Raw genomic sequence first — 14,634 nt, forward strand, 5'->3', positions numbered from 1 at the left:
TTTTTCAGTGATGTGGGCGGAGCTGATAAACCAACCAATCACAGTGGGGTATATGACTCTTGGGGGCGTGACATTGACCAGGCTTGAAAGCAGGGGAACATTTAAGGCAGGAAACCTAACAGCCTCCTCCCCAGACGACACTAAGGAGTTCCTTACTTTCTTTTTTAGAATGTATTCATTGGCTCGTAATTTTCTAAAATACATGCAGTCCGCTCTGAACTTTTTTTGTGGGCCACACAGACCCGGAGGAAGGTTAATGTTATGGTTAAAGTTGCAGCGAGACTGAAGGAGAACAGGAAGTTGGAGTTGTCCTTAACATTCAATTTAGTTTTAATATGCCTCTCCCCCTTAGTATGATCTGTGTCATTATTTGTTTTTACATTTATTTTAATGTTTTGTAATGTATGTAGCCTTCTTTTATGAAAAGGTATTTTAAATGATTTCAATTGTTCACTCAACTACAAAACCATCTGGACACATTTCCCATAATGCATTATGTTGTAGTCATTTGGCAGCTTGCAGTCAGCGCAGTACTAAATTTCCAGCTGCATTCTCTCAGGTTGGCGCCTTGTTCCCGCTCCTTTCTGGTGATATTTTGTGATGATTGACAGGTAATGTTGGAGCTAAAACCTACTTCACACACCTGGTGATCCGCGCAACGTTGTCTCCCTGCGTGATGTCAAACACGCTTATTGTGCGTCTTGGCTGCACACATTTGGTGTCACCAACATATATTTCCATCCGTTTTTGAGCTTTACTTTGATCTCAGGTATCAGTAACAATTGTTCTGATATCCAGTGAACGACGCCCGTTCTTTTAGGAACACAGTTTAAATCCAGTATAAAAATATAGGAGTGGCTGACCGGCTGCTCTACAAAAACTTGTGACCAGGGTTTAAATGTGCAAAAAGTCATGAGAAAGAAAATCCAAAAACGGTTACTGAATTTTGCTTCTCCTTTACTGATTTGTGGTTAAAAGAGTAAACTTTTAAAAGAAAATCAACACAGACTCAAAATTGGGAGCACATCCTGTCTGACTTCTCAACCTTGAATTTTAATAAGTCCAAGAACAGTCCAGATTTACAGACAATCATCTTCATCCACACTGAGGGTCTCAGCTGTTTGGGAGGAAGTGCTGCCAAGTGTCCAGCAGTAAGAAGAAGACAAGAGAAGCCGTGTTAAGAAGAACCCATTGATTGAGGTTACAGAACTGTAGAATTTGAGTCATATTTTGTGTTTAATAGTTATAATTCAACAGTGTTAACTGAACTGTGTTAATAAGGACATTTAAATAAGAAAACAGTAAATATAGAAGACTAAACAAACAGAAATGTATTACTGATTTATTTACTTATTGATCTTTTTATTCTCGTATTTCATTTGAATGAGAGTTTTATAAGTACATTTTGTAAAGAAAACGGTTAATAATAAAATATAATTAATAGTATAGTACATGTTCCATACAAATTTATTGGCTCTCAGACACTCACAATTTGCGTGTGTGTGTGTGCGTTGAGGTTGCGGCCCTCCCTCAGCTAGACCCTGCCTTCTGTGGCTGTCAGGTGTTGGGGTCGGCCCCGCACACCTTCTTGAGGATTCGGTCTCTCACACCTGTTCAGCATCCAATCAGTGAACCTATATTACTCCTTCTCGCCCTCCAGCCTTTGTCGGTTCGTCTACTTTCATGAGGGATTCTCCGACCAAAGCCAAGGCCTATGCCAAAGCTCAAGCCAAAGCCAAAGCCACAGAACCAAAGCCACAGAACCAAAGCCAAAAGCCTCAGAACCAAGCCACTAAACCAAAGCTGAAACCACGACAGAACCAGAACCAACGTCAAGGAACCCAAGTCAACACAGAAGAACCAAAACCAACTCCAAAGAACTTAAGCCAAATCTCTCTTCCTCATTCAATAAATCTCACAACTCCAAACTAAATCCCTGACTGCTTTTTGGGTCCTGCTTACACCAAACATAACCGTTGCACCTAAAATGGTGCTACTCTCAAGGTGAATGTTTGTTGGGAAAAAATCCGAAATCGAATTCAAAAAAACAACATCTGAGATTTCATTTTTAGGCCATATCACCCAGCCCTAACAAAAAGTATTCAATAACCACGGTTGTAGCTGTACTATGATTTGAGCCGACCTCTGGATTTATTTGAATATAAGGACAAAGGGCGCTGGCAATCAAATATTTACTTGTGAATATTGAGTTTTAAAAAGTCTTTTAAAAAATCAACAACACAATTCTTTAGCCAAGAAGTCCATCTTTTAAAATCAGAAGGAAGAAAAGGAATTTAGCTCGTTCTCATCTCATTTTTGACCAAAGTACTTGAGGTTACATTTTTATGTAAAAGGAAAAGTTCCTTCTTTTAAATGTTGTAAGTGAATGCTTTATAACATCAGAATTGATGTGGGGACAAACATCCCCAAAGATGTTGACAGATTGGATAGTAAGTGTTGTTTTCCAAGAACAAAACAGGACAATCGTATTGTGTTTCATTTTTTAAATTTATTGCCCTGAAAACAAATTTTGATCCCTTAAAAATGTCTGTTTATGCAAACATTTACAGTTACAAAACATTTAGTTCAGTAAAGAGAAAATCTACGACCATTCAGAGGTTTTTTCTTGGACATTTGAACAGATGATTCATGAACAAAAACTTGAACATTATTTGACACAGTTTGTCTTTTTCCACACAGACTGAACACCAAACATATGATCAGTTTAGTTTTGAACAAGAACCAGAAGAGACCCTCGTGGTTTTAGGAACAATTTTGACGAGACTTACAAACAAAAGAGTATGTGTGCGTACAAGGATAGTCATTCCATTTCTTATTTATGCCATGATTGGTGTGTCCACAGTTTTCAATTTTCTGGTTGTCTGGCTGTGCTAGATCCCAAGCCTGAAAGTCAACTTTGGTCCCATCAGACCACAGCCACCCTCCTTCCTCCTGAGCATCACTGAGTCCAATCCAGGTCGGAGCCTCAGCAGGGTCGAAGTTTTGAATCAGCATCTTGACGAAGGCTTCTTCTTCAACACTGTGGACAGACACCAGGTTGGCATTTTGTGACACACAGTGGAGTTCTGCATTTCCCCAGGTCATTGGTGTAGCGACGTATTTGTAGCAGCGGTCCCCATAGCTGTACCAGAACATGGGACAATTGCCACGAAGCAGCTTCAGCTCCTGTTCATCTGAAGGATCCACAGCCATCAGAGCAAGACCAAGCAAGATGAGGACCAACATGGTGAAGCTTGTCCTGTTATGTTGAAGACTGGATTTGTCTTTCTGGAGTTTTCTGGCTTAGCTGGAGGCTTTTTGGAATCTTTCAGAAAGTCTTTGCTAAAATACAGTTCCACTAGACTCCACCCCTATACAAACACCAAAAAAGGTTATAAAATTAATAACAGCACAGTATTTGATGATGAATCAGCTTTGATAAGCAGATATTATCTCATCTTACTGTAAATTAATAAAAAGGCGTTGTTGTTCTGGCAACTAACGTGAACATTTTTATGACATGAAACAGTCATGAAACTGATAATGTGTTTTTTGTGTGATTGTTAAATGCAGACAAGTTTTGCCATCTATATGAATCGTGAATACAAATAGACATAAAACTATTTCAGAAATCATCACAGCATGTGTGTCAGGAGCTGGTGGTTGAGGACCCCGAAATGCAGGAGACCAGGCTTGGTGAGAGAAAATAAAACATTTAACCCTTGTGCTATCCTAGGCACTTTAACATTGGTAGTGAGGTCATCTAGACCCACTAGACAGTGCTCTGAACCTTTTTTCTTCAATGATTTGTGATCTTCACTGGTGTCCATGGATTACATGAAATCTTTCCACCTTTATCCTCCTTTGTCATGGTAGGGAGAACACGTCAATGGTCATCTTGACCCCATAGGATAGCACAGGGGTTAAATAAAGAACATTGTCCACTATTTGACTTTTGAATTTCCTTTATTAAATATTAACACAGTTCTGTGAAGTGTTTTGCTCATAACAATCTCACCCTCAACACAGACAAGACAAAGGAGATGATAGTGGACAAGAGGAAGGAGAGGAGGAACCCTCGTCAGCTGCTTCTCATCCGGGGTCTGAGAGGGTGAGCAGCTTCAGATATCTGGGGGTCCACCTCAGCCAGGACCTCACCTGGACACTCAACACCTCACAGGTGAAGAAAGCTCATCAGCGGCTGTACTTCCTGAGGAGGCTGAGGAAGTTCTGCATGTCCCCAAAAATCCTCAGCAACTTCTACAGCTGCATGGTTGAGTCCATCCTAACCAGTTGCATCACAGTGTGGTAAGGCAGCTCTACCGCCATGGACCGCAAACGTCTGGAGAGAGTGGTGAAGACTGCATCCAAGATCAGCAGGACTCCTTTGCCCTCACTGCAGAGCATCTACAAGCGTAGGATCCATAGGAGAGTTGCTTCCATCAAGGACCCCACCCACTGGCAACGTGGTTTGTTCACTCTCCTCCCCTCGGGACGGAGGTACAGTAGTGTGAAGTGCAGCAGGACCACCAAACTCCGAAACTCTTTCTTTCCCTCTGCCATCAGACTCCTTAACAGCTGACCCGAGTCTGGAACAACAAACTGTACCTTGCACCTTGCACACCCTCATTGTTCGCTATTGTTTATTGTCACTGTTTTTGCACATTTATAATTTGCAATACATTTTGTGTATTTGTTTGTGTATGTTTTGTGTGAATTTTCAGATGGATTTCCTGTATACTTTTTTGACATTCGGAGCAGACAACAAAGTAACTTTTCCATCACTTACAGACCTGGCAGCAGGAATATCAAACCAGACGCCTTCTCTTGCAAATTCTGTGATTCAGAACATCCTGAGACAGTCACCAGCATCCTTCCTGAAACCTGCGTCATCGGCAATCTGACATGGGATATTGAAAACAAAGTCATTCAGGCTCAAGGTGAGGAACCCAATCATCCTACTCCTCCTAATGGCTTGCTCTATGTTCCCTCATCCGTAAGGTCTGCAGTCATCACCTGCGGCCACACCTCTCGCATCGCCTGTCATGGAGGGGTCACACGTACTCTCAACCTGCTACGTCGAGGTTTCTTCTGGCCCTCCATGAACAAGGACGTCAGAGAGTACATTGCTGCCTGTTCCACCTGTCTACATTCAAAAACCTCCAACTCTCCACCCTCAGGGTTATTGCATCCTCTGTCCACGCCTAATCGTCCCTGGTCCCACATCGCCATCGACTTCGTCACGGGCCTCCCCTTGTCTCAGGGTAACTCAATCATTCTCACCGTGGTTGGCCGATTCTCGAAGTTTGTCCACTTCCACCCTCTCCCTCAGCTGCCCACAGCCATTGAAACGGCAGAGGTCTTGGTTAATCATGTTTTCAGACATCACGGGATTCCATCCGACATTGTGTCCGACCGCCGACCTCAATTTATTTCACAAGTCTGGAAGGCGTTTTGTTCTGCCCTGGGTGCCACCGTCAGCCTAACATCTGGGTATCATCCCCAATCAAACGGACAAGCGGAACGGGCCAATCAGGAGCTGGAAGCTTCCCTCCACTGCCTAGCCGCCCAGAACACCTCCGACTGGTCCAAATATTTGGTCTGGATCGAATACGCCCACAACACAAATCTCTCCTCTGCCACAGGTGTGTCACCTTTTGAGGCTTATCTTGGTTATTTGCCACCTCTGTTCCCATCTCATGAACTAGACCTCACCGTGCCTTCTGTACAAGAACACCTCCAACGTTGCCAGCACATATGGCGCCAAACCCAAGCGGCTCTCCTCCGTTCCAAGGAGAATAACTGCCGTACCGCCAACCGTCACAGGGTGGCAAGTCCCGCCTACCAACCGGGCCAGAGAGTATGGCTGTCTTCCAAGAACATCCCGATCCAGGCTACATCACGCAAGTTGGCTCCCCGTTTTATTGGACCGTTCACCATAGATCGCATCATCAACCCCTCATGTGTCCGTCTTCACCTTCCGGCAGCCCTCAAGGTACATCCATCTTTTCACGTCTCCGAGATCAAGCCTGTTATGGACAGCAGTTTGTGCCCGCCTTCCGCTTCCCCACCACCCGCCCGGCTCATCGACAACGCTCTGGCGTACACCGTCAGCCGCATACTGGACATCCGGCGCCGGGGTCGCGGCTATCAATTCTTGGTGGACTGGGAGGGTTATGGTCCTGAGGAAGGATCCTGGATCTCCCGTTCCCTCATCTTCGAACCCACCCTCATTTCCGACTTCTACCGTGCCCACCCGGATCGTCGGCCTGGACCGCCTAAGGGCGGTCGTTGGGGGGGGGGGGGGGTACTGTCACGGTGCCTCGGTCAGCCCCGCCACCTCAGCTCTGCTCCTGATTCCACCAGCTGTGACCACTTCACCCTCATCAACCTGCCTGCTTTTAAGGAGATCCAGCTCATTCATTCGACGCCAGTTCGTTATCCCTAATGGTGACTACGCATGGTCTGCCTGCTCATGTCTAGCTCCCGTTTGCCTTGCCTTGCCCTCATGCTATGTCTCTCTGTCTCAGGATTCACCAATACGAAGGTCACCTGTGTGGAAGTCTGCTGTCACTCACCTGCAGCCTTGAGGATCCTCGGAGCCGCTCTGCCGCTGAATTACCTCCAGCCTCGCCACGAGCCACGTCTTCATCTGGACCAACATCCTGTTAAAGAATTAATCTTGTCACCTACTCCTGTGATTAAAATCACTAACCAAGCTACTCACCTACCTGATCATTCTGAGTTCCAGCGTCTAGGTCTGTCTTGCCTGAAAACTATGACACATATAGTGTGAAAAAAGCAGATGAAAATCATTAAAATTAGGAAAATATGTTACTGCTAGATAGAATGGCCAAAAAAAACCTTACTAAATACTCTTACTTTGCTCTTTTATATATATTTTTTAATGTTTTTTCACTGTGTGCATGTTTTTATGTATTTTGAATGATTGTTTATGGTACATGTATATTTTGTATTTAATTCATGCTTTGAGGTTTTTAGGTTGACAATTACAACACCTGTCCGTGAACCACAGATGAAAAATAGACCTAGGGCTAATTCTGGTGCATTGCAGCAATGCTTTTAATGTGCACTGTCCCTGTTAAATAAATGAATAAATTAAATAAAAACTAAAAACAAAAAATAACTTTTTTCTATATGATGCAATATTGACTAATAAAAAAATGATACAAGTCATGATATAAAATAAACAAATATAAATAAATGGATAAATACACAACACTCTGTTGTATAAAATGTTTTGTTTGTGAAATGCAATGAGGATATTTTTCCGTGAGTTAACATTTAAAGAAACAATAAAAGTTCAAACCAAAAATAAATCATCTTTCATCACAATGACACAAATGTCAGGCCTGGTTTTAGTTTAAAAGTATTTAGAAAGTTTCTTCCATTAACATATGCAGTTTCCTTGTTATGTTGCTGGTGGTATTATTACTATTTGTCTTCTTTTTGAGATTCTAAACATATTAGAATAACCGAAAAACACGTGGAAAAATCACATCTGCTGGACATCAAAAACATCAGGCTTTTTTAAAGACTAAAACTCTATTTTCATGAACACTTGATGACCCAAAAAGAATGTCTTTTAGGAGCTTTTATTGTAAATGTATGCATTTTTCAATAAACATTTGGATTGTAAAATCTTTATTGGTTGTGTATAAATGCTGTAGTTAAGAAGAAAAGAAAAGCTGTGGGAAAAAAGAGGTAAAAATATACTGAAATTTGAATTTTTAACCTAGAATATGTATATATTCATTTTGTTTTAAAACTATTTTGTTGTTGATGTTAGACAAGATAAATACTCCAATCTCACAGCCAGATGGTAAAAATGTCTAAAGGTCAATAACCGTTTACAGTAAGTACTAAACAATTTTTGTTTCCTCATTTGGTTCCCGTAAAGGCTCTTACATTTTAGGAGCATTCAAGTGTTTTTATGGCATCCAAAGTCAAATTGATTTTAATTCTGCATTAATGCTTTATCTAAGAAACACCCTATATTCTATTATATCAAACATCACAGAGAATCTTGTTTTAGATTTAGATTGCATTAATTTGGTAAGTACTTGAATTAATTTAAATTTTGAATGAATGCATTTCTTTATTTCTTAAATGAGTTTAATACATCTGTGTGATTTTTTTGTTGCTGGATTGTCTACAAATAATGGTTAAATAAACCAAGAGATCAAATCAAATTCTAAGACTTTGTTCTTTTGATTTTTACAGATAACTATAGTTTTAGGTAACATGCAGGTCTGCAGGGCTCTGAAAGCTTAAAGAACTATAGTTCTTGTTTTATCAGTTTGTTTTTTTTAATCAGTTTTTTACAACTTATGCTGAAAACAGAAAATGTCTCATGGACCAATGACCCACTTTGTGGTTTAACACCACTTTGATGTTGGGCTTTTTATCTTTTTAACAAGGTAATAATGTTTTACACTTATATTGTTAATGTAGATATGTTTCACGTGCATTCATCTTCTAATCTGTTCCTGTCCCTTTTTGGGTCATTGGGCTGCTGGAGCCTATCCTGGCGAAGGCAGGGGGCATCCTGGACAAGTCGCCAGTCTGTCACAGGGCCTCAATCACACATCCATACACACTCACATTCACACCTATGGACAATTAGAGTAACAAGCATGTTTTTGGACGGTGGGAGGAAGCCGAAGAAAAAGATTCCCCATTGCTGTTCTGTTTTAGGTCACCCAGCTGGGACCTGAACCAGAGGCCTTCTTGCTGTGAGGCAAGAGCGCTAACCACTGCACCACCGTGCAGCTCCTATACCCCATACAGCACATTTTAACACAAAATGCATATAAACAAACTTAATTAAACTCACACATCGTGAAAAGTAGTTGCACATTATTGTTGCAACCTCCAATGCTTTGAGCTTGAGGTATTATGAGGTATTATGAAGTAACGAAGGCAGAGTGGCACAAACAAACTTCACATTGATCTGAGCTCTGTGCAGAGCTAAAGTAAGCTGTGGTTGATTGAATAACTAAGAGTCAGGTGGGCAGCATCCAGGAAGTGTGGTTAGAACTCTGGAGATGGTTGCTGCTGGTGACCAGAGAGGGAGACAGAACTCTAAATTCTGACAAGCAGCATGTTTCCAATCAGGACTTCAAATGATAAAGTTCATTAAGTTTATCACTGTAGTCATTCTCCAGTTAGCAGGTCTTTTCTTTCAATTACAATTTCATTTTATGAAAGTGTTTTTTTGCTATTATCAGCAGTTTTCTAGCTTTTTTACATCTTGGATTTCTGCTGGTGCATTTTGGTTTTGACTCATTTTTATTTGTATTAAGTTAGAACAGATTGACATCTCCATTTTTTGTCAGTTAATGACTTTTTTTCTTTAATCACAGGTTTCGCTATTTAAGCTACAATCTGCATATGTTTATTAAAATGAAAAGTGTTATAAGCTTGTCGTCATTGATTTTACCCTCCTCTTTGTTCCTGCCTGAATCCAGCTTATCACCCTTATTACTCATTTATGTGCAACATTTTTGTACACATTTGCACATAAATGTTATGCTTTGATTATTTTCTATGAAAAAGGCAAACTGCACAAGAAATGAACAAAGTGTCGTCAATGTGATAGTTTAAAGTTTGAATGCAGGACTCTTCTAAGTTAAGTGCAGGAGATGATTGTTGGGAACAGATACAACTAATAGTTACTATAAACCTAAAAAAATAATTACTTTGTTAAACCATTATTGTTATGATTTTGTCCACCATATTCAAAACAAAAGCAGTTTTCTTATAATGTCCTTTGAAAATGACAACATATCTTTTCTATCTTCTACAGCTGGCTGTTACTTTTACTATTAAATATTTTTTAGAGCTATAGTGACCCACAACAAGATGGATTCCTTTTTGTGAGAACGTAACTTGAAAATCTGGCATCCAGTCATGAAAGCAATACTAACTTTCATGTGTTACTTTACACATTTTATCTTTTACAACTTAGTGGTTGTTGTAAAGAAAATAAATGAAATGGTGTAAATATGATCATTATGATGAGCATTCTATGAAATGTTTTGAAATCATATAAATAAAAACCCACAGTTTTTCTGAAACATTTTAGTTTGTTTAAATTCATTTATTTGATCATTTGTCAGATGTTTCAGTGTTGAATTAAAGGGTGGGACTATTCAACTTAATGTAATTTGTAAAGAAAGATTGTGATTTCTCCTGCTCACAGGCTAAATAAAGCAGCCCAGACTACAGAGAAACACAGATTGAAAGTGGATGGAATTGGATCCGATCAGCATTCAATGTTTCCGAGATGCACAAAGAAAAGGGAATTTTTCCGAGCAGTTTATGTCATTCCATCTCCTGAAAAACCCCCAGTTGGTCACTGCGCAGTTTTCTGGACCGTTGAAGTTGTTTGGCTACTGATATAGTATTATTTTTTAATCATATCAATGACTTTTATAAGTAACATAATTTGCATATATTTTGGATACTTCATTGCCATGTTGATTTCTAAAAGTTATTTTTAACAAAAAATAATTTAAGCAATTTTCTTTGTCATGTGCTTTATTGATACTTCAAGATTCTTAATCCTGTCTGATAAAAGCTAGGAACCGGATATTGATAAATCATGTAATAAAATGGTTACGGTAGAACAGGGGTGGGATTATATAAGTTCGCTTCCTTCCACTCCCTTTCAAGCAATATTTATTAATATGTCTAATTATCCTAAGTTTGATTAGTTATTGTATGAATGTTTAACTGATGATTGCATTGTTTTTGTATATTATTTGTATTTGATTGCTTGAAATAAACCATTTAAAAAAAATCATCTTTCTGGTCAGAGGTGAACATTTTTAAATTTATGATATAACATAGTCATAAACAGTTGATTATTCTATGACAGAAAAAGAAAAGTTGTTCTACCTGGATGAACTCTTTACAGAACATGAGCAGGATGTTTCTACGGAGCCCGTGTCCTGACATTAAAAAATTAAAATATATCTCTTTCTCACAGATTAATATCTTGTTCCCACAAATTAATATCTTGTTCGCACAAAAAAATATTCTGTTCCCACAAGATACCATTGCGTTCCTCGAAAGGATTAATTTGTGCAAACGAAATAATTGATTCGTGCGAACGCAATAATTATTCACGTCATAAGTCATTCATAAACACGGATATGCTCTCCGTCCGGCAGCAAAAGCCACTTTCAGTGGTAACTTCCATGTCTCTGTGACCCACATTCGTTCAAGAAAGGTAAAAGAAAAACAAGAATGATCAATTTATTATTGTCTCAATGAATATAAAAAACATTATCATAATATTTATGATACCTAGGCTTGCTGCTTTGCCATACGATTCACCGGACATAGCTTCTAGCTCCGCTGCGGAGCTCTTTTGCTTGTCATGCCGGCATTCGGGAAGTTGGCTGGCCGGTAGACAGACAGCCAGCTGATATTCTAGTCGAATAAAGGAATAATAATATTCAGGACTTGTCTTTTATAAACATACTCTTTAGCAGTCGCTTCACATTCAAAGGCTAGTAGGCTACGTGCTAACTAACTAGCCGATCATTTATCCTGTTATTCACGTCATAGATTTACAGCAGATACCTTCACATTTCTGTCTGTGTGTTTCTCATTACATTTAAGACTCTGAGGATGTTTAGAGATCAGATTTATTTATTTTAAAAAGCGCAAAAGCATCGGTAATCACGTTTATTTACATCCTGGTACGCTCTCCGTCCATCTTGCTGCAAAGGCCGCTTTCTGCCGCTACTTCCGCGTCTCTGTGAGCATTCAATAGGGGTAAAAAATAAAAGCAATAATGATCGATCTATTATTGTCTCTATGAAAATCAGAAAAATATCATAAGATTAGGCTGGCTGCTTCGCCTGCCGAACTTAGCTCTTAGCTCCTAGCATCACAAACATGGCTGCGAGCAATATCCAGTCATGCATCACGCATACCCAAAATGCATTTTGACCAATTACCGTGTCCTTGTAACTAATGTGTCACAACAAGACCAATGATTGACTGGTTGTCTATAAAAAAGGCAAACTGCACAAGAAATGAACAAAGTGTCTTCAATGTGATAGTTTAAAGTTTGAATGTAGGACTCTTCTCAGTTAAGTGCAGGACATGATTTTTGGGAACAGATAGACTGAATAATTACTTTAAACCTAATAAATAATGACTTTATTAAACCATTATTGTTATGATTTTGTCCACAAGTTTCAAAACAAAAACAGTTTTCTTATAATGTCCTTTGAAAATGACAACATCTCTTTTAAAGCTTCTACAGCTGGCAGTTACGATTACTATTTAATATTTTTTAGAGCTACGGTGAACCACAAGATAGATTCTTTTTGTGAGAACATAACTTGAAAATCTGGCATCCAGTCATGAAAGCAATACTAACTTTCATGTGTTACTTTACACATTTTATCCTTTACAACATTGGTGGTTGTTGTAAAGAAAATAAACGAAATGGTGGAAATATGATCATTATGATGAGCATTCTATGAAATGTTTTGAAATCATATAAATAAAAACCCACAGTTTTTCTGAAACATTTTAGTTTGTTTAAATTCATTTATTTGATCCTTTGTCAGATGTTTCAGTGTTGAATTAAAGGAGGGGACTATTCAACTTAATGTAATTTGTAAAGAAAGATTGTGATTTCTCCTGCTCACAGGCTAAATAAAGCAGCCCAGACTACAGAGAAACACAGATTGAAAGTGGATGGAATTGGATCCGATCAAGATTCAAAGTTTCCGAGATGCACAAAGAAAAGGGAATTTTTCCGAGCAGTTTATGTCATTCCATCTCCTGAAAAACCCCCAGTTGGTCACTGCGCAGTTTTCTGGACCGTTGTAGTTGTTTGGCTCTCCTCTGTTCCAGTTCTGGTAGTTGTCTATGGTTCTGTCAGACCACAGCCACACTCCTTCCTGCTCAGCATCAGTGTAACCGATCCATGTGGCTCTCTCGTTGGTGTCAAAGTTTGATATTAAAAATTTGACATATCTCTGCTCTTCTGGACTGTGGATGGACACCAGGTTCAGTCCTTCAGACACACAGTCGCTTTCTGCTTCAGTCCAGGTCCTTTGTGTGGCGAAGTACCTGTAGCAGCGATTTTGAAAGTAGAATGAGAACTCTGGACAGTTTCCACTCTCTAGTTCCACTCCATCTGAAGGAGACACAGCCATCAGTGCAAGACCAACCAAGAAAAAGACAAACATGTTGGAGCTTCAGGCGTAGATCTACAGAGGGAAGCTTTAACGTCTCTTGTTGGAGTTGATTTGCACGGATTGAGATTCCAAAGATTGATGGATGCAAAGAATGAGCTGCTTCCTTATATTCTTCAGGGAGTCTCTCCACCCATCATCCACACCCCAAAATGTTTCAAAAGCACACAACAGAACATGATCTGATTATAAATTTAGCAAAGATTGTAGAAGTGGCCTATTTTTTTGATGATGCAAAGTCTGTTATCTATCTCTAAAAAACAACCAGAACATCAAACTTTGTTTTCTGCTGACCCACACAATCTTTAACATGATCCAGTATATTGAAAGGTTCTGTAATGCTACGATGTAGCAATCAGTAAAAAGGAGGACAGCAGCCATCTGAGAAAGAACAGGCCACTCCTGCTGTCCTGAACAGAGAGTCCCTGTTAGAAGTTCAGACCATAGTTTCAGTTACAATCGCTGGTTCCACTAAGTTTGGAAGATTTCTGGCAAGTTATAGATGATGGTCAACATCATCATCATCATCCGCTTGATCTATAACTTTAACACAATTCAAATTGAATAAAGCACTGTGCATTAAAAACTACCGGTAAACATAATTTTTTTTTAAGAGTGACGTTAGAGCAAAATACACAAAAGCATGAAGGTCAGAACATAATTAAAGAAAAAAGAAAACATTGAGGGTAAAAACATTAAACACTATAAAACTTTATTATAAAATAACAGATGAAAATATCATATGTAATTAAAACTAGGCAATAAAAATGAGACTTAAATTGAGTTTTAAAATTGGACGGGGAAGATGATTGTTTTATCTGTAGCAGCAATGCGTTCATACGAAGCCCGTGTCCTGACTTGGGTAAAAGAATGACTCCCACAAAATAATTTTGTGACATTTTACACACCCCGTATGTTCCAGCGGAAATAAACTTAAATGCTTCCGGTGATATATTTACTGTAAATAGGACAAGTGAGTATAAGTAATTGTAATAATATTAATAAAACAGCTTTTGCTGAGTATCGTACTGGATATATTTCCCAAAATTGCAATGGAAACACTTTTTTCAAATTAACCCTTGTGCTATCCTAGGCACATTAATGTTGGGAGTGGGGTCATCTAGACCAGTGTTTTTCAACCTTTTTTGATCCACGGCACACTTTAACCTTGACAAAAATCCGGCGGCACACCAGCATCCCAAAAAAAAAAAAAAAGCTCATAGTCTGTTTTGATCTACAGCCCCCCCTCCCGGCAATCTGACGTGCATTTTAGTGATAATTGTGGCAGAAAAAGCAGGAAGTTGCAGATGTTTTTTCTAAAAGATGTAATAAAAGTTAAGTTACATACAAACTGTATGTTCGTTGTGGTTTCAATCCGTGTAACAAG

The 14,634-nt window shown here is 39.2% G+C and overlaps 1 protein-coding gene and 1 pseudogene across 3 annotated transcripts; both read right to left on the reverse strand.

Annotated features, from left to right (window-relative positions):
- Positions 1 to 2,489: 2,489 nt before the first annotated feature.
- Positions 2,490 to 8,991, reverse strand: LOC101166397 (type-2 ice-structuring protein-like). Of its 2 annotated transcripts, XM_078955382.1 has the most exons (5): positions 8,858 to 8,991; positions 6,732 to 6,776; positions 6,579 to 6,665; positions 4,794 to 4,900; positions 3,242 to 3,371 (listed from the first exon to the last, which is right to left on the reverse strand). In XM_078955382.1, exons 2-5 carry the CDS (start codon positions 6,737 to 6,739, stop codon positions 3,343 to 3,345), a joined length of 231 nt encoding a protein of 76 aa, XP_078811508.1. In that variant the 5' UTR covers positions 6,740 to 6,776; positions 8,858 to 8,991; the 3' UTR covers positions 3,242 to 3,342. The 2 variants fall into 2 exon arrangements, with proteins under 2 accessions (XP_004074039.1, XP_078811508.1); XM_004073991.5 differs by lacking the exon at positions 8,858 to 8,991 and having other exon boundaries at positions 2,490 to 3,371.
- Positions 8,992 to 10,226: 1,235 nt separating this feature from the next.
- Positions 10,227 to 13,550, reverse strand: LOC111948231 (galactose-specific lectin nattectin-like; annotated as a pseudogene). Its single transcript, XR_013659114.1, has 2 exons — positions 12,771 to 13,550; positions 10,227 to 10,415 (listed from the first exon to the last, which is right to left on the reverse strand). The product of XR_013659114.1 is annotated as a galactose-specific lectin nattectin-like (transcript).
- Between the last annotated feature and the right edge of the window lie 1,084 nt (positions 13,551 to 14,634).

The sequence above is a fragment of the Oryzias latipes genome, chromosome 11, assembly GCF_053564925.1.
Source record: "Oryzias latipes strain Hd-rR chromosome 11, Olatipes_Hd-rR_3.1".
In the NCBI taxonomy this organism is placed as follows: Eukaryota; Metazoa; Chordata; class Actinopteri; order Beloniformes; family Adrianichthyidae; genus Oryzias; species Oryzias latipes.

Bases quoted from the DNA above. Each gene is read 5' to 3' on its own strand.
- LOC101166397 (XM_004073991.5), bottom strand. From the start codon at position 3,246: ATGTTGGTCCTCATCTTGCTTGGTCTTGCTCTGATGGCTGTGGATCCT.